The sequence below is a fragment of the Martes martes genome, assembly GCF_963455335.1.
Source record: "Martes martes genome assembly, chromosome: 9".
Taxonomy (NCBI): Eukaryota; Metazoa; Chordata; class Mammalia; order Carnivora; family Mustelidae; genus Martes; species Martes martes.
The window spans coordinates 120,348,195-120,373,522 of NC_137896.1; the positions used below are offsets into that span (position 1 = coordinate 120,348,195).

Sequence of the window (25,328 nt, forward strand, 5' to 3'; positions counted from 1 at the left end):
GGCAGCACCCCTGTCCTCCCTGTCCTGGTCCCTCTAGGTCAGGCTCTGCGGACCGAGAGGGGACACAGGGCCGGGAGCTGCTGGGTTTTTCTGGATCACCATGACATTCAGCAGCTTTTCCCTAGCGTGATTTTCTTGATGCAAAGTGGAAATACAGACCCGACGTGACTCAGCAACAAGGGCGCCATGGTTTTAGCAGCCTCTGGCTTTCCTGTCCTCATGCTCAGCCACACTCTCCCACGCATACTTCGGGGACAGAAGTTCTCAGTGCTGGAGCAGACCTCCCACGTCATTTTACAGGGAAGAAAGTTGGAGCTGGGGAACATGTGTGACATGGGTCTATTGGCAGCCATTGGCACCTGAACTTAAGGCTGGGCCGTCTTGGTTCTGGCTTCCGCGTGCACTCTGGACCGGTACACACAGCTCTGACGGGCCCAGTGTCCCTTGTTATTGGGGCCAATGGCTGTGTGATCACAGTCTGGATTCCCATCTCTGGAGCCGGAGCTTATCCTCTATGGGAATAAAAATGGTAGTGGGTTCCCCAGCCCCACCAGCCCATTAGTGGGGCCCTGAGCACTTCCCCCTCAGACCCTCCTTCCCCAGGTGAGCTTGATGTGTGCTCCTTTAAGAGCGCCGGGAAGCCCGAGGGTTGGGGATCGTTCACCTGCCCAGGGATAACCAGGGGTGACCCCACGGCTGGGGGGCACCCCTCCTCGTAGCAGCACAGCAGTCTCACACTGCCGTCCCCCGCTCCCCGACGGGCTGCTGTTAGCAGGTGGTCACTGCAGAGCCGTGGGGCTGGGGAACCAGGAAGGACTGTGTCTTTGGGTCCAGACCCAAGCGGGGCACATGCGTGGGGGCATCGGGAACACTTCCCACAAAGTGGTTCCTAGAGCGGAGGGCCTAGTCCTCCTGAGTGTGATTCCTTTTGTTCCCCTCCCCTGACCACCCTCTTCCCTCAACTCGCCCCGCGTCCCTCCCGCCTTCCCCCATCTGGCACACTGGCTCGCAGGCCGACAATCCCTCCTTCCCCAACCCGCGCCGGAGGCTGCGCCTTCAGGACCTGGCGGACCGTGTGGTGGACGCCTCTGAGGACGAGCACGAGCTCAACCAGCTGCTCAACGAGGCGCTGCTGGAGCGAGAGTCCGCCCAGGTGTAAGTGGTCCCCCTGCACGTACCTCGTAGGCCCTAGCTCGGGGGTCCCTGGGGTCAGCTGTCCCGGGTGGGGACCCTTCTGATGGGCCAAGGCAGGTGTGACATTTGTGTTTCCTGGGTCTCGTTTCCTCTGCAGAGTGAAGAAGAGAAACACCTTTCTCCTTTCCATGCGGTTCATGGACCCCGATATGGAAACCCGCTACTCGGTGGAGAAGGAAAAGCAGAGCGGGGCTGCCTTCAGCTGCTCCTGTGTTGTCCTGCTCTGTACGGCCCTGGTCGAGATACTCATCGACCCCTGGTGAGGGAGGGCATGGCAGGAGCCGAGAGGCCGGGAGAGGGTGAGGTGGTGAGCGTCCTAGGCCAGGCGGGAGGGATGTCAGTGCCTGCTGGAGCGTGACACTGGGGCAAAAGCTCGGTCTCGTTCTTGCCTTCAGTGGAGCTGCCCAGGTGAATTCAGGCCCAGGTGTTGCTAGGACTGTGCCCTGGACCCCCTTCTTCCTGTCTACCCCGGGGTTCTAGAATAGCACTAGCATCAAAACCAGGAGGTTGGAGATCTTGGCTACGTGGGCCTGAGTGGTGCGGGGACAAGGAGACAGAAGATGGGGACACTCCTCAAGCCAGTCGTCAGGGCTGACCTGGCTTCCATCTCTTACTTCATTTTAGCAGATGGATTTCAGGCTCTGGGTGCAACCAGATCTCTGGCACCCAGCAGTAGGTCGTCCGGGGCAAGGAATGTTCTAGAGTCCTCGCCCCAACTGTTGAGACCCAAGTAGAGGGCAACTGCCCGCACCTCCCTCCCCGTGCTCCCCCCCCCCAGCAGCTCGCTCCTATGCAGGGTTCCCTGCTCCCTGTGAAGGGAGGCGGTGGAGACCTGCCCCAGCTGTAGCTGGGGGAACCGTGAGGAGCCTTGGATTTTGTCACAGGTTCTAGACACAGTTTCCTTGCCAGTTTGTTGCACCGCTGTATCACCAAGGTTCCAGAAGCCAAAGACGATGGTGGTGCTGACCGCTTGAAGGTGGTCACGTCCGCCACTAACCCCTGGGAGGGCCGGGTCCCATGCGTTCGTTCAGCGCACGGACGGCGGCTACTCCGTGCCAGGCACCGAGGGCCCGGGACGTGCCGTGAACACAGCGCACCAGCTCCCCGGCCCTCGTGGAGCTGATGCCCTCCTAGCGGGCATCAGAACGGGCACACAGGCAGGGGCCAGCGGGGCGGGTGAAAGTGAAGAAGGCAGCAGGAATGCGGGCGGCGAGTTTCATTTCGTCTGCGCTGCCTCTGCCTAGCGCGGGGCGGAGCGGGTGTCACGCGCGGGGGACAGGGCGGTATTGCGGCAAAGACCCAGAGTCGGGGGAGAGGTGACCGAGAACCAGGCGCTGGCCTAGCAGCGGAGGTCTCTCTGGATCCAGCTGGTGGGGGTTGTGCGAATGGGGAGCATTTCTCAGTCATGAAGGTGGCGTTCAACTGTGAAGCTCCATGCGGTTGCCGGGGGGTCGCCCTGCCAGCTCCCCCCTCCCCAGCGCCCCTGCAGCCGGGGAGCTGCCCTGTCCCATGCTGCCCCCTCACGAGCACAGGGCTCACCCTGAAGAACCCCCAGGTTTTCACTGGGCATCTGCACCCCAGCAGCAGGGGAGGGGCACACGCTCCCAGGCCCTGCACTCGGCTGGCAGCCGCCTGACTCGGCCTCCCTCTCGCCTGTGCAGCAGGAGGCGGGAGTCGGTGGCGTCGTGGGGACACTTGAGGTGTGGGCGCAGAGGGCCTGCTCTTCTCCCTTCTTTCCCCTCCTAGCCCCCCCCAACCCCGATCTCACTGGTCCCTCTGTCCCCCTCCCTGTCGTCTCCCTGTTACAGGCTAATGACCAACTACATGACCTTTGTGGTTGGGGAGGTTCTGCTGCTGATCCTGACGGTCTGCTCGCTGGCTGCCATCTTTCCCCGGGTAAGAGCCACTTTCCTTGGGCTCGGGAGCCCTCCGGAGGCGGAAGGCGTGCGGACGGAGTTTTGCGTCCCCCGACTCCTCACGAGTAGACTGTCGTGTTGGGACAGCGCAGGGGTGTGTCCATCCATTCATTCCATGTCACTCACTCGCATCTGCTGAGCTAACAAGGCGCCTACGCCGGAGCCCAGACCAACGGGAAACTGTAGGACAGCAGTGGAGGCCCAGCTGGAAGGGGGTTGGCCCTGACTGTGAAGGACTGGGAAAGCCAGACAAAGGGACTGAGGTTTCCTCCTGTAAGAACTGGGGTGCTACGCAGAGTTTTGATCAGAATGGCAAGAGAAAAGCAGTGTTTGAGGGGAATGGGTCCAGCAGGTGGCTTGCCGGGTAACTCGGAGGATTTCGGGTGAACTGACCCAGGAAAGCAGGGGCAGCCAGGCAAAGATGGCTGCCCCGAGACTCCTTCCCCGCCACGGCCTCCCTGCTGGGACTTACACGGAGGGGGCTGCCGCTGGCTGGTGCTGCCCACAGCCTCAGGGGTTGGTCACGGTGACTGCTCCAGAAAGGGCTCCTGTGTCTGGGGGCCCTGCTGTGTCACAAACACCTCCAGAGGGACTGACAAAGAGCACCAGGATCCTGCGCTGCCTTCTCAGCTCCGCCAGTTTTGGGTTGACTCACAGGCAAAGGTCTACATTTTAGGTTTCTGGGAGGTAGGGGAGCAACCAAAGTCATCAGTAGTCACATTTATGGGAGAAACGACCATCAAAAGTTCACGGCCCCTGAAATTCCATTCCTTCTAGGCCTTTCCTAAGAAGCTCGTTGCCTTCTCGACCTGGATCGACCGGACCCGCTGGGCCAGGAACACTTGGGCCATGTTAGCCATCTTCATTCTGGTCATGGCAAATGTCGTGGACATGGTGAGCTCCTGCTGTGCCTGGTGAAGGGACCACCCCCACCCCCCCCGCCCAGTGGAGAAAGGCTTCTGTATTGGCCAGTATGAGCAGGTGGTCAACCAGTCCTCCCCCACTAGACGCAGGTTTAGAGCGGCACTTAGTTTCCTAAACAGATCACCTGGGCCAAGTGGAGGGGATCTTCTACCCCAGAAACCTGAGACTGACCTGTTTCCCCCAGCATCTAGCTCTCCCAGAGTCCAAGGGCCCAACCCCATGCCCCAGGCCCCGTGGCTGACACTGACTCATTGAATCTTTCTAACATTCCCAAGACACTGGTATCATTATCTACAGCTGCAAAGCTCAGGTTAATTCACTTAAGGTCACAGTCAATAAGTGACAGAATCAAGGATCAAGCACTTCTAGATCCCAGTCCTGTGAGGAAACGCTGTCTCACTGCTCAGGGGGCACAATGCTCGCCACAGGCAGCCCGGCACTGGACTCAGAGCCACCAGGCAGCGACTGAGCCTTAGCACCTTAGAGCTGCAGGGGACGTTCTTGTCAGTTGTCACGGTTCCCGACAATTTTGGCTGTACTGTATACGTGCTCTTAAAAACTCCTACTTTTTTCAAATAAATGTACATCATTTGCTTTATTTTCTCTAACAATTTTCCCGGGGCGGGAGGACAAAAAAACTTACTGTGGAGACTTGTTCTGTAGCAGCATAGGTGAAAAGGCCCTCGGGCCAGCTGGTCCGAAGTCCAGTTAGAATGCCAAGTTCAGAGCTGCAGAACCTCACGAGCCTGGGTCACGCGGCGCCTGAGCGCAGGGAAGGAAGCCTGAGCCCCCGGCCTGCCTGAGCACCCCTAGAGCCTGGTGCCGGGACTGGGGACCACTGTTTAGCGGGGTCACGGATCAGTGCAGGACATCTCGAGGTCCCATCACCAGGGCAGGGGTGAAAGACGAGGGCGGTAGGACAGTTTTTCACTGAGAACTTCCCCAGAGCCGGCCAAGCACCGGTGGGTGGAAGTTCCTGGAAGTAGGTTTGCTGCGGCAGATGGACGGACTTGCCGTTGACTTACGTCTGCCAGACAGCAGGCCCAGGCCCCAGAAACGGAAGCATCTGAGCAGAGACTGGCTGCCGGGCGGCAAAACCAGGACCGAGGCCCCCTGGCTGGCCCCGTGGCCCCTCCTTAAGCAACAGTGAGAAGGGGCAAGAGCGTGTTGTACGGGCAACCTGAACGCCTGACCCCTCGCTCTGGCTGTCCCGCTTGCTGAGCGCGCTGCTGGGGGCAACCCCAGCCTCAGGGGCTTTCTGTAAAGGTGGTGACACTACAGATACTCGACGATTTTCAGAAACATCAATAAGATACGGTTCAGCTCTTAGTGAGAACTACTAACTTGCATTGTTCCTTGGTAGTTGTCCCGTCTGTCAGTGTTTCTGAGGGAGCTGTGGGACGTGGTGGCCACGACCCAGCCGCCTCTGACCGGTGTCTGCTGTCCCCTTGCACCCCATATCGTCCCGCCCCCCGGTCCTGGCCTCCAGCTCAGCTGTCTCCAGTACTACACCGGGCCCAACAACAGCACCGCAGGGCTGGACGTGGAGGACGGCTGCGTGGAGAACCCCAAGTATTACAACTATGTCGCCGTGCTGTCCCTCATCGCCACCATCATGCTGGTGCAGGTCAGCCACATGGTGAAGCTCACACTCATGCTGCTCGTCACTGGGGCTGTGGCCGTCATCAACATCTACGCCTGGCGCCCCATCTTTGATGAATACGACCGCAAGCGCTTTCAGGAACATGAGTAAGATGAAGCCTGTTTGGGGATCTGTACTGTCTCCTTCCTCCCACCCCAAGTCCCCACTTCCAGGTCCCAGGCCTGGGGCTCATCAGAGGATGGTACGGGAGTCGGGGTTCGCGACTTCTCACAGATACGCCACTAGTGGGCTGTGACCCTGGGGTAGATCCTTTCATTCTCGATGAATGGACGATCCTGGCTCCCTCCGTGTTTGGCTGTTGGGTGTCAGCCGCTTGTCCCCAGGGGGGAACTGAGGGTGCTACGCTCTGTCCTGCAGCTTTCCCGTGGTCGCCTTAGAGAAGATGCAGGGACTTTCCACCCCTGGGCTCAACGGCACTGGCAGGTAAGGGCAGCGGCTTTCTCCTTCTTGGTCGGGACTTAGCCACCCTCTCTCCTAGAGAGAAGGCCATGATCTCACCCCTCCAAAGGCACACAGTGTGGGATATTCATTAGAGAAGGGCTGGAGAGAGGTAGAATGACGCTGGTCTGGACCCTCCGGGGCCACAGCAAAGCAGGGGAGCAGCAGCAGTGTGCTTTAGCGGGCGGGACAGGGCTGGGTTGAGGTGAGGAGAGCAGGAACCAGTGGGACGGACAGCAGATGAGGCGGAAGGAGGACTGCACCCAGTCTAGAAGGTTCGAGGATGTAGCTTTGCTCCCTGCTGCACGGCTGTCTCTGGGGCCGCAGACAGGCCAGTTTTTTAGTCTTTTTCACGTCTTAAAGAGGATATTGGACTAGAAGTTCTCCAAGGTCCCTTCTAGCTCTAACGTTTTAGAATTGTCATTCAGTGACTTGATTAGACCTTCAAGTTAAAAAAAAAGATTATGTAACAGAATTAGGGCAGAAGAACGGAATAGGCCCTTCCTAAAAGAAATTTAAATGGCCACTAATTAATGAAAGGCATTCACGTAATCATGGATGTGAACATTAGGACCACAACAAAAGACTACTACACACCTATCAGTTTGGCAAGGACGGAGAAGTCTGGTACTATCAAGTTACAATAGTGACTCACTCCTGTTGGGAGTATAAACCGGTACAACCATTTTAGAAAACAATTTGGAGTTACTTAGTAAAGTTGCAAATAGTCCTACGATGCAGCATTCCCACCGAGCCCTATGTACGTCACAGAAATCCGTGCACACCTCTCCACCCCGGGATGCACGCACAATCGTCCAGTCCCATCATTCGTCATAGCTGCACATACACAGGAACACAAGCAGATGAGAACTCAAACCACATCAACAGCAAACGGCTACACAAGCTGTGATACATTCATACAACAGACTACTGGATAGTAATAAAAATTCATACACCAGACTACTGTTTAGTAATGCAAACAAAGCATAGCTCCATACAGAAGTGTGAAGTTATTAAAAAAGAATCATAAATGGTACCTCGTGTCATCACTGCAACACCAGGCTCTCCTTTCTCCAGAGGCTTCCATGGTTGCACCTATGGTGTTTACTGAACACCTGGGGAGCCCTGAGGTGGATTCCGGGAGGGGCCAGGGCTGGGCTGCCTGTTAGGAGCCCAGTGACTGAAGAAAGATTGACGTGTGGGAGTCCGGACTTGATGTGAGGGTGCCGAAGTTTCTGGCCCAGGGAGACAGGAGAGGCCCAGTCCTTTTGGAGGGAATCAAGCTCCTCTCTGGCCCACAGGCTGCCCCTGGTGCCTTCTAAGTACTCCATGACCGTGATGATCTTCGTCATGATGCTGAGCTTCTACTACTTCTCGCGCCACGTGAGTGCCTGCACGCCTTCCCCTCCCCCTTGCACACAGCCCGGTGGGGCCCCCTGAGGAAGCAAGCTCTGGATCCGAGAACCCGAGCTCCTGGGGGACGCTGGTTCCCTTACACAACCTGACATGTGGCCCTGCCTGAGCCATCATCCCCGCCATTTTTCGGTTCCCTCCCTGTAATACAAGAAGAGTTCTTTACCTCTTCCTCCTGACCGCCTCCGGGGATGCTGAAGCAGAGCACAGAGACTAAAAGCTGAGAGAAAATCTGTTTCCTAGGCCGGGGCCCGTGGGTTTTCACCCACCCTGGCTCTGGGGGTCACTAACACACCATGGAGCCAGAAGAGAAAGGGAAAGAAGCTGATGGAGTTTTGTTTGCCTAAAAGGAAGAAGAAAAAAAGCAAGCAGACCTGGGGGGTGGGGGGTGGGGGAGCTCCCCGAAAGCCCAAGTGCCCCCCAGTGGTTTGCCCGGGGAAGTACAGCCTTCCCTAGCCACTTGTTGGCCGATGGGGCCTGCCGGAAGTGGGGGTCCACCCTGGGCTAGGAGGTCCCCACTGCTGCCACCAGCCTCCCAGACACACCCGTAACTAGAATGAGGTCCCAGAGTTAGGGGAGGCCCCCACGTACCCAGAAGGCTCTCGGAGCTCTGCACAACCACGGCGAGGCCGGGAACCCCACTGAGGCGTCGGTGCTTCTCTCCACGGCATCTTTCCTTGGCCACTTGGCCGTCTTCCTGCGGGTGTTTCCCCCGTGGAACCCTCCGAGCTCCGCTCTTCGCCTTTCCATCACGTGGCCGGCTGAAGCCCGCACCTCGCCCGCGTCTGTCCACAGGTGGAAAAACTGGCAAGGACGCTGTTCTTGTGGAAGATTGAGGTCCACGACCAGAAGGAACGTGTCTACGAGATGCGGCGCTGGAATGAGGCCTTGGTCACCAACATGCTGCCTGAGCACGTGGCCCGCCATTTCCTGGGGTCCAAGAAGAGAGATGAGGTGAGGGGTGGCCTCACACGGTCGCAGGCGGCCAGGAGGCTGTGTGTCTCCATCTGGCTGGCTGTCGGCAGCGGACGCGAGGCCGGCAGTGCGCAGGCTTCCGGGAAGGGCGCCGCTTCCACGTTTCCCACGGCCACACGCGCCTGGAAGGCCCCACCCTCTGGCAGGCTCGTCTCCTCACACAAGGGTTCTGATGCCTCACTTCCCGACTCCATCCACCCTCCTCCTCACAGCCAGGGCTCCTACAGGGGCCCAGGGACACTTTATTCGAAGTCGCGGTGGGCCGCGGCCTTACAACTCCAAGTTGGCACGTCCATCCGGAAAGCGGAGTCCACCCGTCCTGGGGGTGGGAGGGATTCATTCCGGGGCACCTGACCCCACCAGCGTTTCTTTGAGCGCCCCGGCCCTGCCTCCTCTTAGGAGCTGTACAGCCAGTCTTACGACGAGATCGGAGTCATGTTCGCCTCCCTGCCCAACTTCGCCGACTTCTACACGGAGGAGAGCATCAACAACGGCGGCATCGAGTGTCTGCGCTTCCTCAACGAGATCATCTCAGACTTTGATTCTGTGAGTGCCCCTCCTGCCCCTCTCTCGCCAACCCCCCCCCCCGCCCCCGCTGGCCCGTTCCGGGTTATAGCTCAGGCCGGGAGCGCAGGAGCTTCTGCGGCCTGGGGGGTCTGCGTGGGGAAGGCAGGAGCGGGGGGAATTACCTACACGGTCACAGCGTAAGGACAGGCCCAAATAAGATCCTGAGGCACCGGACTCCTCCAAACCTCAGATTCAGATCCCGTAACTGTCTACTGGGTGACTTGTGTTGCCGGGGAAAATACTTTTCCAGGTAGACTCAAGCTCCCTAGGGGCCTGGCAGTTTTGTCGCATGTTAAGGTGACAGAAATGGAGGCTCCGTCAGCAAGTCTGCCTAACATCATGTGACCGATAAGTGGCAGGAGAGCTTTTGTCGGGTCCTGTGGGGCTGCTGTAAACAGGCACATCTGTCACTTAGTTGGCTCATTTATCTCCTTGGACTCTGCTGACCTTTCTCTCCTCTTTAATACTGGCCTCAGCTGCTGGACAACCCCAAATTCCGGGTCATCACCAAGATCAAAACCATCGGCAGCACCTACATGGCGGCTTCAGGAGTCACCCCGGATGTCAACACCAACGGCTTTGCCAGCTCCAACAAGGTAGCTAAGCGCCCCCCATGGCTGGAGGGGATGGGGTGCTGTCTCCCCAGGCAGGAGCGCAGCAGTCGACGGCTCGCGTGTGAAGCAAGGAGTCACCAGGGTAGCTGACGTTAGTGAGCACTGCTGGCTCAGTGGGTCACACACACACACACACCACCAGCACGTGATGCAAACTTAAAATTAGGCTTACTGGCACAGTTTTTTGTTTTTATTTTTTTTATTTGTCAGAGAGGGAGAGAGCGAGCGAGTGCACAACCAGGCAGGGTGGCAGGCAGAGGCGGAGAAAGCAGCAGGCTCCCTGCCGAGCAAGGAGCCCAATGGCGGGACTCGATCCCAGGACTCTGGGATCACGACCTGAGCCGAAGGCAGCAGCTTAACCGACTGAGCCACCCAGGGGTCCCTTTACCAGCCCAGTTTAACGGGCAGAGAAAGAGTAGGCTACACAACCCCCCTCCACCCCTGCAGCTGGTGCCCAGCTTAGGCAGGCAGAACTGCTCTAACTGTGGCCATGCTCCCTTCACGCTCTAGACTTTCTAAAGAACTGGGGAGTAAGCAACCATCCACGCAATTATGTGACGATGAAAACATGCAGGTTGAAAGCAGTTCTGATAGAAAAGGGGCCTTCAGAGCTCACTGGCCGGCATCAGCCTGTTCTTCTGTCCTGGCGGACTTGCGGAGCTAGCTGTTTACAAGAGGAAATGAGCTGTGGGGGCCCAGGTCCCAAGAGCTGTTCTTAAACTGTTATCATCCTATTTTGTCTTTCAACTGTCCTATATGATATAAGTACTACTACCATCTCCATTTTATGGATGAGGCTAAAGAAACGTGTCTAAGATGGGTCATGACCTTCAAGGGCTTAGAATCTAGCCAAGGACTCAAAATGAGGACTACCCCAGACTTGAGCCCAGGCGAGGCGATGAGGAGGTAGGACTCCTGATTGGCCACGTGGCAGGCGGGAAGCAATGTAGCTGGCCAGGATCGGCCCTCCCCACCTGGGGACCCTCGGGACCCTAAGGGATCCAGGGGAACCGTCGGTGACAAGCCAAGGTAGAGGTCACGGCCTCATTTGTGGGAAGTGGAGAATGAGGCCTCTAACGACGAGGTGTAGGAATTCGCCTCCAGAATGCCGTGAAGGGAGGAAGGTGCCCATACCGGCTCCTCATGCTCTCACCGCTGCTCCCCTGCCCAGGAGGAGAAGTCAGACAAGGAGCGCTGGCAGCACCTGGCTGATCTGGCTGACTTTGCTCTGGCCATGAAGGACACGCTCACAAACATCAACAACCAGTCCTTCAACAACTTCATGCTGCGCATCGGTAAGGGTTCTCGGGCCTGCGTGCTCCTTGCCATGCTCCGAGGCAAGGGCTTCAGCACATCCTGGGCAGGAAGGGTGAGAGACTTAGCCTTGGAGGCGTTTAGGTTGGGGAGGGTCGCACTTGCACAGCGCTGGGACCTTAGGGATCTCTTCCAGGCGATCAGACGGCACACCTGGCAACATGGCCATACCTCACGGCGATTAACCTGCCTTCTGAGCGCGGCTGCGGTCAGGCTGCCCACCCCGGCCCCCCGGGCAATCTTGCAGGCCTGCGGAGAGCTCTGCTGCCTCATTCCAGCCTCTTAGGAGTTCATGTCCCCTGCTGTTCCCTCTGTGAAGAGGTGGGGGTGGGATTCTCACTCCTGGCTGAGCTCATAAGACCCCTGCAGTGACAGATACGTGTTGAAACTGGTAACTTCTATATTGCATGAATTAGCGTGGTGGCCAGGACAGGACAGATAGACGTATCTGCCCTCTGGTGGCTTAGAGACGAGCTTCACGAGGACTATGTTAACAGACTTGGGAGCCTTATGGTTGAGATCAGGTGGTGAATTCTCCAGGAGAGGAGCTGGTGGCTTCTGAGATGGGATAATGAATGGGATGAAATATGGCTCGTGGCTGTGCTCACTTTTATGTCCCTACACCAGGCATGAACAAAGGAGGGGTCCTGGCTGGGGTCATTGGAGCCCGGAAACCACACTATGACATCTGGGGCAATACGGTCAATGTGGCCAGCAGGATGGAGTCCACGGGGGTCATGGGCAACATTCAGGTAAGGCCAGCAGCAGAGCAGAGCGTGTGCTCAGACGCAGGGGCCGGGAACAAGATCGGACTAGGGCGTGTTGCCATGCACCCCTGCCTGTCCGTTGGCCCGGAGTATCCAGGGCGTAGCTCTGGAAGGTCACAGGCAAGGGTGGGAAATACTTCACTCCCCTTTCCAAAATTTAGGCTTAAGCTCTTGGTAACCCTAGCCTTTCCTTATGAACTTTCTCTTGTACCACCACCACCTTCTCCTGAAGCCACCCGAATCGTGCCAGCTGGGTCTGGCAGAAAAGCGTCACAAGGCAGGGAGAAGGGAGTGATGCTGCCACGGGCAACCTGGGGCCGTCCTTTGGGTCAGCGAGCGCTATCGCTGAGAGAGAGAGACAGGCCCCAGGCAAACTACCCTGGACCCCTCGTGCGCAGAGTAAGGGGCTTGGCCCAAAACATCTGGAAAAGAGCACTACAGGCAGGCTTGTCGGGACCCACAGGCCCCAAGTGGGCACCTCTGGGCGGGCCCGGTCTGAGCTCACACAATGTTCTCCCTCTACAGGTGGTGGAAGAAACACAAGCCATCCTTCGAGAGTACGGCTTCCGCTTTGTGAGGCGAGGGCCCATCTTCGTGAAGGGGAAGGGGGAGCTGCTAACCTTTTTCCTGAAGGGGCGTGATAAGCCAGCTGCCTTCCCTAACGGCTCCTCGGTCACCCTGCCCCACCAGGTGGTGGATAACTCCTGAACGGCCTCCAGCTTCACCACGGTCCAGATGGGAAGGGAGAATCTATTTTTTGGAATCAGAGAAAGGCCTTGGGAAAGGACACATGACCAAGTCCCACCATTCCCAAACTGTCGAAGTGCACACTCACATAGACTTTAGGTTTAAAAATCTCCTCAAGCCTTCATTTGTTCATGGACACGTGAGCTCTGAGGGTGGCCATACTCTTCCTCAGTGTGCCTGTAGCTTCCTCAGAGAGTAGGGGTCTTAGGCGTAGTGCTGGAACAGAATCCTTCCAGAGCCCTGGGTCTGACCAGCCCTCCTTCCCCCAGAGAGGCCATGGCCACTGTGAGCAGGAAACGTGTCCGAGGTGGAACAAAGCTGCCTTTGCTTCTGGGCTGGGAGCACAGACGGGAAAGCTGTGCTTCAGACGAGGATGTGGCGGGACGGGACGGCTGAGCAGGCAAGTGCTCTGCTCCCCAGCGCTCACCTGGAAGCAGCCTTTCAAGCTGGAGACCTGCTCGTCTCAATCTGGTCCAGGTTAGGTGAACTGGCCCTCATGCTATGTTCCTGATAATCTTGAAAGGTTCTTCTGGAACCCCTGCCACCTTAGTCATGACAGCAGAAAGTGCAATATTTCCTTTTACCTGGTGGGAGGGAGGGAAAGGGAATTTATTTCTGAGAGACAAATATATAAACAGATCTTCTACATTTATATTTTTAACTTTCTGTTTAAAAAAAACAAACAAACTACTTTCCGATATTGCCTTGCCTCTTGAGCTCTTGCTACAGTCAGTCGCCTTTGCTACTGCTTTAAAAGAGAATTTACAGGTATTGATAAAGAACAAGACTGTTTTATTAAAAGCTTTATTCAACTTGAATGTGATCATTGTGAAAATTCTGTGCAGTACTTTGCTGACTCACACCACGCATCCTTACCAGGTGCCTGGAAGGCAAGAGCCTGAACTAAGACGGCTGATCATTCTCAAGCTCCTTTCTTCTAAATGGTGGTCCAAGTGGACTCGACCTGCCCCACGGGTGCCCACACATGTAGGGTTGCTTCCTGGTCACCTGGTCTAGGAAGTGACCGTGTTAGGGCCTGGATGCAGCTGTGGGCCCAGGGCAGGACGGGGAGTAAGGACTCCTACTTGTGCCTGGGCAAAGTGGGGACAGGCACTCAGCAGCTGGACCCTGCCAGACGCAGGCTTTCACATCCGGGCGCCGTCCCTCTACATTTTCCCATAAGGAACAAAACATGTCAGCAAGGCTGAGGCCGGGGTTATAATGTAAGGAGAAATGATCCTTATAACTGAGATCAGGAGATGGGGGGAGACAACCGTGCAGCTGTGGCCAAGAGCCTGCAGGAGAGGAGGGAGGGTCTGCGGCCCTTGACAAGCGTGGAATATGGACAGACTTCTGATCACGCTGTTTATAGCTGACTTAATACATTCAACTCTCTACTAACATGTTTAGAAACAAAGTATTAGCTACATACAGCCCTGATTGTCCACAGTACTTACACGCATTCTTTATAAAACCGTAGCCTAGAACACACGGCTTCAAACTAAAGATCAAACATACTTTTCTTAACCGCGTGATTCCTGTCCTATCAGGAACCTGGAGTGTTCCAAGAACTTTCTTTTCAAAAGCCTCAGGAAAATGAAACAGAATTACTTAAAGCTTTCATAAAAGCTAGGAATACTCTCTAGCTAAAAGGTACATACTTCCTCTTTCACAACATGCCTTCGACTGCCCCATCACATCCACTGATTTTCAGCTAAAACATGATCATATTGACACCAAAACTGTCCAAACCGCCCCTTACCACCCTGATGAGGTACGTGACTGCTCTCATTGCAAGGACGGTCCCCAGGCAGGGGCTCTGAACCTTTCAACAGTTTTCAGTTCACGGTCCTAGCGTGGGGACTGTGCAAAGTATTATTTTACTCACTTTTGACATGTTCCCAATGAAAATATTCTAGGAGACCAGGCTCATATCCAACTTCTCTCCTTTTCTTGCAAATGAAGTAAACACTTGATGTAGGGGCTTCGAAAAAAACAGATTTTCATGGGATGCTCGCTGTTCTTCCCACGAGGGGGATAACGCGTCCGTTCCTAGAACAGATTTTATCGATCTCATTTAGTGCGACTGGAGGAATGAGAACCCACATCACTCATGTTCTGGACCCATGTAACCTTTTATTTTTTTTTGGTCTGGAACTGAAACTGCCCTTTACTGGACCAATGACATTTTAAGCCCCAAACAGACTCTGCCCAGAAGTCTAAAACCTATAGTGTAAAATCTGTGGCACCTTCGAAACTTTCCAACTTCCTAAAAATATTTGACCCTCTTTTTCATTATTTCCCATGTCACATTACTCTGGTCCATTTAACCAAAACAGTTACACAATCTCTCTCAGCCAGTCCTACAGAATTCCCATATAAGTATACACTAGAGGGCTAAGTGTATACTTATTTGTCTAATTGGCTGCCTCGTGAAATGAGTCTTCTGGCGCGCTTCACGAGTGACCCCATGACTCGGCCTCATTAGCTGTCTCTCAAGAGGGGTCTCCAATGACGACGAACATAAACTGAAGGAACACTGGCAGAGTCCGACGGAGCAGAGGAGGTGGGAACTAGGGTAATTATGTTTACTTACAAAGAGGAGAGGAAAAATGGTAGAAAGACAGAAAATAGTCTTTGTAGTGTACTGAGTAAATGTCTAGAGTAACAGAGAACGGGGCTCCAGGAGAGAGTCCACCGTTTTACCGTTTCATTCCACCTGAACCCACAGAGCACATCATCATTTCTTTGCCAAGGCGTCCTTCCTCTCACCTTGGTACGTAACGGTGACGTCAGTCGGCAGGGTTGCCGTGAGGTCCTTATACAGCAGTCTGGCACAAAACGGGACCGACTGACCCCGCAGCTCCGCTTTGTAGGTGAAGGACAGCAAGTTGCACAGCGAGTTTCTCCGCAAGGGCCCGGCCAGAAAGGCTGCAAAGTCACTCTGAGGAGGGTGGGGATCAAAACAGACACAATATATGATGACGACAGTCCCAAAGGCAGTGAGTGGTTGTGACACTTCAAACATGTCTATAAAAATACGGCCCGTGAATCAAACTTCAGAGAAATAAAGGGCAGAAAGAAGCCTGTGAAAAGGACTAATGATAAAGACTTGTAAGATAACCAAGAGTTGGCAGCACCCTAGAAAGGCCTGCAGGAAGCACTGAATAAATGGCCCAGGGCATGAGGGAGATACATGGCCTCTGTGCGGCCGGCGGAGAGGCTCTGTGTCCGCGTTCTCGTATCAGTCTACCCGAAACCCGAGAGCCGCGGAGGCAGTCGGAAAGCTCGCAAGGGGGAGAACAGGACATGAAGCTTACAAAATTCACATATTCCTTATCTGCATTCATTTCCTATCTACTTAAAGAAATTTGTTTTAGCCCAACCCTAGTTCCATTACAATCCCCAAAAAGATAGGCCAGAGTTTAGACAAAGATGGATAGTACCCCCCTGTGTATTATCCCGCTCCGCATCTATACCCAAGCTTCGGCAAGGCACTCGGCACACAGCAGGTACTCGATAAACCCCTGCTGAAGTGAAAAGCACAGAAACTGTACAGGCATACACCGGAGATACTGTGGGTTCGGTTCCCGACCACCGCAATAAACTGGAATTTTTTGGTTTCCTAGGACAATTATGTTTATACTACACAGTAGTCTATTAAGTATGCAATAACATTATGTCTAAAAAACTAGTGTATACATTTTAGTTAAAAATACTTTAATTAAAAAATACTTCATTGGGGCGCCCGGGTGGCTCAGTGGGTTAAAGCCTCTGCCTTCAGCTCGGGTCATGATCCCGGGGTCCTGGGATCGAGCCCCATGTCGGGCTCTCTGCTCAGCGGGGAGCCTGCTTCCTCCTCTCTCTCTCTCTGCCTGCTTCTCTGCCTGCTTGTGATCTCTGTCAAATAAATAAATAAAATCTTAAAAAAAAAAAAAACTTCATTGCTAAAAAAAAAAGCTAACCCTCATCTGAACTTTTAATGAGTTGTAATCAATGATCAGATCGCCATAACAAATAATGAAAAATTTGGTAATATTGTGAGAATTACCAAAATGTGACACAGAGACACAAAGTGAGAAAATACTGTTGGAAAAATGGCACCGATAGGCTTAACACACACAGTTGCCACAAATCTTCGATCTGTAGAAAAATGCAGTATCTGCAAAGCACAATGAAGAGAAGTACCATAAAATGAGCTGTGACTGTACTACTCTGTGAAGGGAAGACAGGGTCAAGTATACAAGCCTGAGGACCACCATCAGGGAGTAAATAATCCCTTAACCAGTATCCATGCTTCAACAGCATCCACCGTTTCCAGAGGGGAAGAAGGTGAAAAACAGCTTGTATATAAATAAGAAACACGCACCAGAAGGATAATGGTCAAACTTTGGGCTCAGAATTATAAAGCATTTTAGAATACAAAAGAAAACTTGTTTGCCTCCCCCCTTTCTTTCCCCTTTTTAAGCCTATTCTGAGCTCATAAAATATGATATATAAGATCCCAGACAGGGGCACCTGGGTGGCTCAGTCAGTGTCTGTCTCCAGCTCAGGTAATGATCCCAGCGTCCTGGGATCGAGCCCCACATCAGGCTTCCTGCTCAGTGGACACTCTGCTTCTCTCTCTCCCTCTGCCAGTGCCCCTGCTTATACTTTCTTTCCCCGTCAAATAGGTAAAATCTTTAAAAAAAAACAACAAACAGGAGTGCCTGGGTGGCTCAGTGAGTTAAGCCTCTGCCTTCGGCTCAGGTCATGATCCCAGGGTCCTGGGATCGAGCCCCGCATCAGGCGCTCTGCTCAGCGGGGAGCCTACTTCCCCCTCTCTCTCCTGCCTCTCTGCCTACTTGTGATCTCTGTCAAATAAATAAATCTTTAAAAAAATAAAAAATAAAAGAATAAACAAACAAAAATCCCAGACAGATACCTGAAGTCGATCTGCCTGGTACTTCCTCCCAGCGTAAGCATTTAGGTATTCACAAAGACAGAACAGGAAGTGCTGAATATTAGTCTGTAAGTATTTTGCAGATATCTCCTCGAGGGGAATGAAGACCGGAATGGAATGGTGATGTATCCGAAGTGGCTTCTGTATAACAAGGTCGACAAAATAGGAATCCAGCAGATTTCCCTCAAAAGCAGTACTGATGCAGACACAGACCCCTCGGCTGGTCAGCTTCCCACTGAGCCCTGCAGAAGACGAGAGGAGCCTCTCAACAGACAGCAGCAAAGGGAGTGTCTTCTTCAGCTGCGCACCCCTTCGCCTCAGCACTGCCGTGTACGTTCAGTATGAGCTCAAACGGTGCTGAAGGAACATCATAGACACTTTCTGCTCACTCTGGCTCATTTTAAGTTTGAGCTGCTAAAACCAGAGAAAATGGTGGAAAAGATCAAACACCTTAATATCAAATTATGGAAGAAGAGATTTCGAAATTTTCATTTTACCTCTTCTTTTTCTCTGAGTGTCAATTAATGTACGATAGTCCAGTTCCTTCCACAATCCTCTATGCCACAGATAATGGGCAGGATAAATCCCCATTTTAATGGGGGAAACAGAGACTTAATGGGTTCGAACTATTTGACCAGTGGCATCAAGCCAGCCAGTAGCAAAGGCAGTTCTAGTACAAGTTCTAACACACACTGAATAGCTAAAATGAGTCCTCTAAGCCGGCCACCAACCAATCTTCCGCAAAAAGAGGCCAATTTTCTAGGTCAAGATGCCTCCAGAGAGTATGCCAGCTTTGTATGTATATGTTGAGGAAGGCAAAAACCCATGCTCATGAAATAAGTCCAGGACTAATAATGTATCTAGTAAACCAACTCACTAAAAACAAGAGACTCGGACTGAAGCAGGTCAGAAAACAAATTATACCCGTGAAACGATACGCCCGCAGGATGGCTTTCACATTTTCCCGTCTTCTTTCCGCAACTTCTTGCTCACTGACTTCCAGGGTTTGGTCAGGTTCTACATTGGCAGCAGATGCTTTAACCTGCAAAATATGCAGTAAATCAAACTGGGTAGGGGCATAGCACAGAGTTCTTACCCTGACACAACTAGAAAGAAAGCTAAATGCAGAGTTTCTTAAATTATTATATAATATCTCAAGAAATGCTACAGTGACCAGGTAATGCTATGAATTCGCAACAAAGGAGGAACCTCGTGGGTCACAGAAGGAGAAACTGTGCTTGCCTGAAGAACAAATTAGGGCTTTGGTGGGACTGGAGAGTATTGTGAGAGGAACAAGACAAGGGTGTGAGGGAAGTCTACAGGGTGAGCAAAGCAATGAAAACATGACACTCCACAACTTGAGGGATATAGTTAAAGCCATGTGCTATGGACTGAATGTGAGTATCCCTCAGAATTCATTCATTGCTGGTGATTAGGTCACAATGTTAGAGCCCTCACGAATGGAATTAGTGCCCTTGTAACTAGTGCCCAGAGGGCTAGCTTGCCACTTCTACCATGTGAGGCGACATGAGAACAGGACCCTCAATGAGGAAACAAGTTCTCACTAGATGGACATTGAATCTGCCGGGTCCACAGTCTTAGACTTCCCAGCCTCTAGAACTGTGAGACATATGTGTTGTTATAAGCCACCCAAATCACGGTATTTTTGTTACAAGAGCCCATATTGACTAAGACACTGTTTAGTGGGAAATTTATAACCTCACATACAAAAAGGGGAAAAGACAGACTTAAAAAAAAAAAAAATTAAGTATTCATCTCAGGAAGCTAAAAAGCAACTTAAACCCAACAAGAAAGGTAGAATGATGAGACGATATCAATGAAAATACAACACAAATGTACAACAGAGAAAATAAATAATACCAAAATTAATAAAACTAATACAAAATTGATAAAACTTAAGACCAATCAAGGAGAGAAAAAGAATGGAACAGTGAACACAAATTACCAAGAATAAAAACAAAAATTACCAGAATAAAAAATGAGACAATATTACTGACTAATCCTACTCACAAGCTGGTAAGTTGTTTGAGAAGGTTCAAACAACTGTATAAAAGTGAGTTTAGATGAAATGGACAAATTCCCTGAGAAATGCGACTTATCAAAGATGACCCAAGAGGAAATAGGAAATATAAAACCTTTATATTAATCAAAGAAATTGAAACAGATATTTTTTAAAAAGATCTTATCTATTTATTTGACAGAGAGATGGAGAGGGCAAGAGCAAGCACAAGCAAGGGGAACAGCAGGCAGAGGGAGAGAAGTAGGTTTCCCTCTCAGGAGAGAGCCCAATGTGGGGCTCGATCCCAGGACCCTGGGATCATGACCTGAGCTGAAGGCAGACGCTTAACCGACTGAGCCACCCAGGACCCCCCAAATTAGAAATTTAAAACCTTCCCACAGAGGAGGCCTGAAGTGCTTTCCTAGGTAATTCTTTATAAAAATTTTAGGAAAACCACACTATTTTATATAAACTCTACCATCAAATCGAGAAAAAAAAGGGAAAACATCTCAAAATTTCTTTCTGAGACCAGGTTAAATGTGATGTCAAGGGGCACCTGGGTGGCTCAGTGGGTTAAAGCCGCTGCCTTCGGCTCAGGTCATGATCCCAGGGTCCTGGGATGGAGCCCCGCATCGGGCTCTCTGCTCAGCGGGGAGCCTGCTTCCCTCTCTCTCTTCCTGCCTCTCTGCCTACTTGTGATCTCTGTCCGTCGGGTAAATAAATAAAATCTTAAAAAAAAAAAAAAAAAGTGATGTCAAAACCTGACAAGGACATTAAAAAAAAATTCTTAAGACAATCTCGTAAATTGAGATGTAAAAGTCCAATTAGCAAATATCAGCTAATAAAATTCAGCATTATATAGAAAGGATAACACATCAAGCCAAATTAGGTTTATTCCAAAAAAGTAAGCCATTATCAAACACCAACCAATACGTATCACCACATTAATAAAAGAGAAACATGACCACTTTAATATATGCAGTAAAAACATCTAATAAACCTCAATACCTGATCACAATTAAAACTCCTAGCAAACTAGCCATACAAGAGGATTTCCTTAATTTGATAAGAGTATACAAAATTTAGAAAGAACATGTTAACCCTAAGACTATTTCTACTCAACAATATACTGAAGATCTCAGCTAATAGAATAAGGCAAGAATGGGACGCCTGGGTGGCTCAGTTGGTTAAGCAGCTGCCTTCGGCTCAGGTCATGATCCCAGCGTCCTGGGATCGAGTCCCACATCAGGCTCCTTGCTTGGCAGGGAGCCTGCTTCTCCCTCTGCCTCTGCCTATGATCGCTCACTCTCTCTCCCACTCTCTCTCTGACAAATAAATAAATAATTTAAAAAAATTAAAAAAAAAAAAAAAAGAATAAGGCAAGAAAAACAAGTTACAAGGATTGGCAAGCAGTAAAACTGTGATCGTTTGCATATGACATGATTCCAAATGTAGAAATCCCCAAAGAATAGAGAGAGAAATAGAATGTAGATTTAGTAAAGTTGTGAAATATAAAGTCAGTATACAAAAATCAAATATATTTCTACATGACAATTTGAAAATCAAATTTCTAAAAAACAATCCATGTATCAGAGGTCATCAAAACGTGGCTTGTGGGTCAGACCTAACTGGACACTTATTTTTGTAGATAAGGTTTCACACCCACCAATTTACATATTGTTTGCGCCGCTTCACAACACAACAGGAGAGCTGAGTATCTGCCATAGAGACCATCTGGTTCACAAAGCTTCATATACTGACAATCTGGCCTCACACAGGAAGTCGGCTGACCCCTGCCTTATACAGTAACATCAGGAAAAATCAAAGACACAAAGATAAATATAATGAATGATTTAAGACCTCTACACATAAAACTATACACATAGCTGAGAGAGATTGAAGAACTAAATAAATGGAGAGAGAGGGAGCATGTACACTGGCTGGAAAATGCAATACTGAAAATATTTCAGTTCTCTCCAAATTCGTGTATAGATTCAATGCAATCCCAATCAAATTTACAGGTTTGTTTCTGGAAACTGATGGCTGATACCCGAATTTATAAAAAATTCAAGGGGCCAAGAATAGCCCAAGATAATTCTGAAAAAAGAGGCCATATATGACAGGTGTATATCACATAGGACATATATACAGTAAATGAACCTCTGGTACTAGCACAAAGACAAACAGACCGATGGAACAGAAGTCAGAAACAGGCCTGTGGGGGACCCAAAGATCCATTACAATACAATGGGGAAAGAGTGGACTTCAGAAAGTGATACTGGATGCAGTGGATATCCATATGGAAAACCAAAAAAAGTATGACTTCTATTGCATACCACACACAAAAATCAGTTCCAGATGAACTGTAATTCTGAAAGTACAAAGTACAATAGAGCTCTTAGAAAATACCACAGAACAGCTTCATCATCTTAAGATAGGCAAAGATTTATTAAAAGCAAACAAAAGCAATAAGTCAAAAGTTAGATTCCTAAATCAAACTTCACTGAAATGAAGACTTTCTTCTCATCACAAGACACCATTAGAGAGTGAAAAGGCAAGCCACAGGCCAAGAGAAAATTCGTAATAAATATCCCAAAGAATTCATATCCAAAATAAGTAAAGATTCTATAATTCAGTAAGGGATAGACAATGCAATAACATTTTTGTGGAAGCCTTGAAAAGCACATTTCACAACAGAACACTTTCAAGTTTCCAATACAAGCCCTTAACAGCATTAGTTATCAGGTGATAGAGATTCTAGGACACTCCCACCAGAGTGCCGGATTTTTTAAACTGACAATATCAAGTTCTGGTAAAGACGCACAACAATGGAAATCTCGGGGTGCCTGGGTGGCTCAGTGGGTTAAAGCCTCTGCCTTCGGCTCAGGTCATGATCCCAGGGTCCTGGGATCGAGCCCCGCATCAGGCTCTCTGCTCAGTGGGGAGCCTGCTTCCCTTCCTCTCTCTCTGCCTGCCTCTCTGCCTACTTGTGATTTCTCTCTCTCTGTGTCAAATAAATAAATAAAATCTTTAAAAAAAAAAAAAAAACAATTGAAATCTCATACTCTGGTGCTGGGAATGTAAAATTGGTATAATCACTTCAGAAACTGTTTGGCAGCATTTACTACAGACAGTATACATACCCTGTGACCTAACAACTCTACAAGGTATACACCTAATAGAAAAGTATATATTTTTCCATCAAAAGACAGAAACAAGAATGTTTCATGTCCCAAAGTGAAACAACCCAAATAACCCAAATGTCACCAACAATACAATTTAGTAAATAAATTGTGGACTATTCATAAAATGAAATTACTATACAGCAATTAAAAAGAATGACCACTATATGCAGCAGTTTGGATCAACCTCACAGAACATTCAGGAAAAAAAAAAAGTCAGACAAGAAAGAGTTTATACTTTTTACATTTATATAAAGTCCAATGATGTGGTGTTTTATGAAGCATTTTCTTGCCTATGCAGGAGTTATTAGAGAAGCAGATGTACAGAAAGAGAAATAACTAGCAGACTACTGCAATAATCCTGGCACCCAAATCACCTAGTAAACATTTTACAACATGTGAATAATACTTGAAGGACAAAGACAATCTAAAGGAAAATCTGACAGGTCATGCTGACTCTGGGCTTGAGAGAAAACTGAAAAGAGGGAAGAACTGAAGTTCACTGTGTGGTTTCAAGTGTGGGTAAGGGAAAGATGGCGCTAATGACAAAAGTGCCAATGACTCACGTCAGGCTGAGATTGAAATAAGACTCGTGTGTCTGAGTGTGGGCTAAGAAACGATTCGAAGAACTTTCCTGGCCTATCAGTGGTGTCTGACAATGACCGGCTCATACTGATATTAGCTGACTCTACAGGACTGCTCACTTGAGAGGTCAAGGGCTGAAATCAATCCAGGAAGATCACAGGTGAAACCCAGTATACAAATTTGCTAATTCCCAGATCAAGCCTCCTCTTTACATTCTCGGTAAACCTGCTAACGTTACCCTTGCACTCACTCTGGCTTGACGCTGCTTTGCTTCAGCTCTCAGCTCATCTCGCAGACATCTCAGTTTATGAATCTTGGTCCTAAGAGCGCCTTCGACGGCCTGTGCTCTCTGCAGATCTTCTAAGTTTTTACGGGATCTATTCACTTGAATCTCTAGTCTTTCCAAGTGAGCTAAAACACCTGTGGAAAGAAAAAAGGCAATTTCACAAGAAGCCAGGGATTTCTAACTCTGGCAACAGGAAACATTTCAGGGGGAACAAAGAGTGACTCTTTTTTCAGAATTTTGGTCAGCTAAAATGTTGGACATTAGCCACAATTTATAAAACCAGAGAAAGTGATAAGAGAAATCAATGACAAGCCATCTCATAGCTCAGCAGTAATGTACAAGCAGTCCCTGACCAGGACACTGTCCAAAGGGAGCATTTTCTGATATCATCTCAGTTACCCATGATAATAAGGACCCAGGGGAAAACAAGGTCACCAAATTCAGACTTTCTCAGAACCTTTTTTTAAAATGTAGAATGATTTTTTAAATTGTCTTTTATGCATGTTTTCCCAAAGCGCTAATGCATAACTCTTTGGATTTAGATATCCAGAGAGACTTAAATTAAGTACTTTAAAGCTCCAAAAAGTATTATTCACACAGGACTATAAAGACACACACTAGAGGGAACTGCCTACCAGTACTACTGAGTATTAGAAAGGAAAACAAGTTCATGGTTGGACAGAAATTCAGAGGCAAATCTCAGTTCCCAAGAGCTTAAAGACCAATACAGAAAAGGTCACAGTTTCAAAATGCCAATCAAGTCTAACAACGAACCACCTGCTGAACGTTTCCTACATCTGAAGACTCTTGTGCTAGATGCTTCACTTGCAAGCCATGTAAAGAATGAAAGCATGAAGAGAATTAAATTCTTATCTAATCTCTACAACTACCACCATAGGCTATTCTTTGCCTCCACTTTCTAAATGAAGAAATCAAGGCAGAGAAAGGTAGAATAACTTGCCTAAAGCCACCGTATTTCTAAGGGCAGAGCCAGGACTCAAACCCAGGCCTAACCAACTCCAAAGTCACTGCCCGGCATGGACCCTTCCACAGGCATAATGCATACATGACCGCAAAAAAATCCTGGAAAGAGACCTCACTGGCTAGAACTGTACCTCTGAATATAAACACTGAGCATATTATGAACTCTAGCTATCGGTTTAGAAAGGGGCAGGAGCCTAGACATGTTTTAAGTAATTTTCCTTGTGCCATGAATGATCTTAGCTGCCTGTCCCTTTCAGTCTCCTGTTTGTTCGTTTCACCATAATGCTCCCAAACAGGCCAGGTCACACCCGTCAGAGGAAAGGGCTCCTTTAACCCAGGGGTCGTCTTGGCAGCGGCGCGGGGCGGGGGGAGGCCCCTGTGAATACCTCCTTTGGACTTGCCGTCATTCGCCCACTCCATCTCCTCAGATTTCCACAGGCCCCCCTGTGAAGCTGGGCAGGCAAGCGGTAACAGACACCCAGATTTCCTTGCTGGTAAAAGAAAAAAGGCAAGAAAGTCACACCTATTCACCGCAGGACGCGCACAACCCAGGCGCGCACCGTCGGCCTCCGGACACCTACCTGCCCCAGAACACGCCGTTATAAGAGGCCGTTCAGCCTTCCAACCTGGTCACGGTCCCGTCCGTCACCAGGTCTTACGTTTTTCTTACCTCCGGTCCTCTCGCTTAGGCAGGACGAGGATGAAGAGTTCCCGCCGTCCACGCCTTCAAAAAATCAAACCAGTCGGACCCAGGGTGCTTTGCGCCGCCGCCGTACAAAAACATGGCTGCGCTCAGG

General features: G+C 50.4%; 2 protein-coding genes across 3 annotated transcripts in view; one reads left to right on the forward strand and one right to left on the reverse strand.

The window, feature by feature from the left end:
- ADCY3 (adenylate cyclase 3) overlaps positions 1-13,348 on the forward strand; it is a gene marked incomplete at its 5' end in the record, with an annotated part of 77,573 nt that extends 64,225 nt beyond the window's left edge. Inside the window, 13 exons of one of the 2 annotated variants that reach the window (XM_080814641.1) lie at positions 1,013-1,155; positions 1,292-1,453; positions 3,003-3,090; positions 3,888-4,004; positions 5,524-5,783; positions 6,055-6,120; positions 7,437-7,518; positions 8,344-8,502; positions 8,923-9,069; positions 9,567-9,686; positions 10,876-10,999; positions 11,646-11,770; positions 12,311-13,348. In XM_080814641.1, the coding sequence (XP_080670767.1) occupies positions 1,013-1,155; positions 1,292-1,453; positions 3,003-3,090; positions 3,888-4,004; positions 5,524-5,783; positions 6,055-6,120; positions 7,437-7,518; positions 8,344-8,502; positions 8,923-9,069; positions 9,567-9,686; positions 10,876-10,999; positions 11,646-11,770; positions 12,311-12,493 (1,776 nt within the window). In that variant the 3' untranslated portion in view covers positions 12,494-13,348. The remainder of the gene's footprint in view (positions 1-1,012; positions 1,156-1,291; positions 1,454-3,002; positions 3,091-3,887; positions 4,005-5,523; positions 5,784-6,054; positions 6,121-7,436; positions 7,519-8,343; positions 8,503-8,922; positions 9,070-9,566; positions 9,687-10,875; positions 11,000-11,645; positions 11,771-12,310) is intronic. The other variant, XM_080814642.1, reaches the window with a different exon arrangement.
- CENPO (centromere protein O) lies at positions 9,910-25,315 on the reverse strand (the record flags this gene model as incomplete). The annotated part of the gene is given in 9 exon segments (XM_080813685.1): positions 9,910-13,116; positions 14,421-14,584; positions 15,305-15,476; positions 17,457-17,716; positions 18,399-18,516; positions 23,512-23,681; positions 24,918-24,983; positions 25,202-25,262; positions 25,265-25,315. Coding segments are annotated over 8 exon segments (1,035 nt in total). The 3' UTR covers positions 9,910-13,116; positions 14,421-14,447.
- Positions 25,316-25,328: the final 13 nt, after the last annotated feature.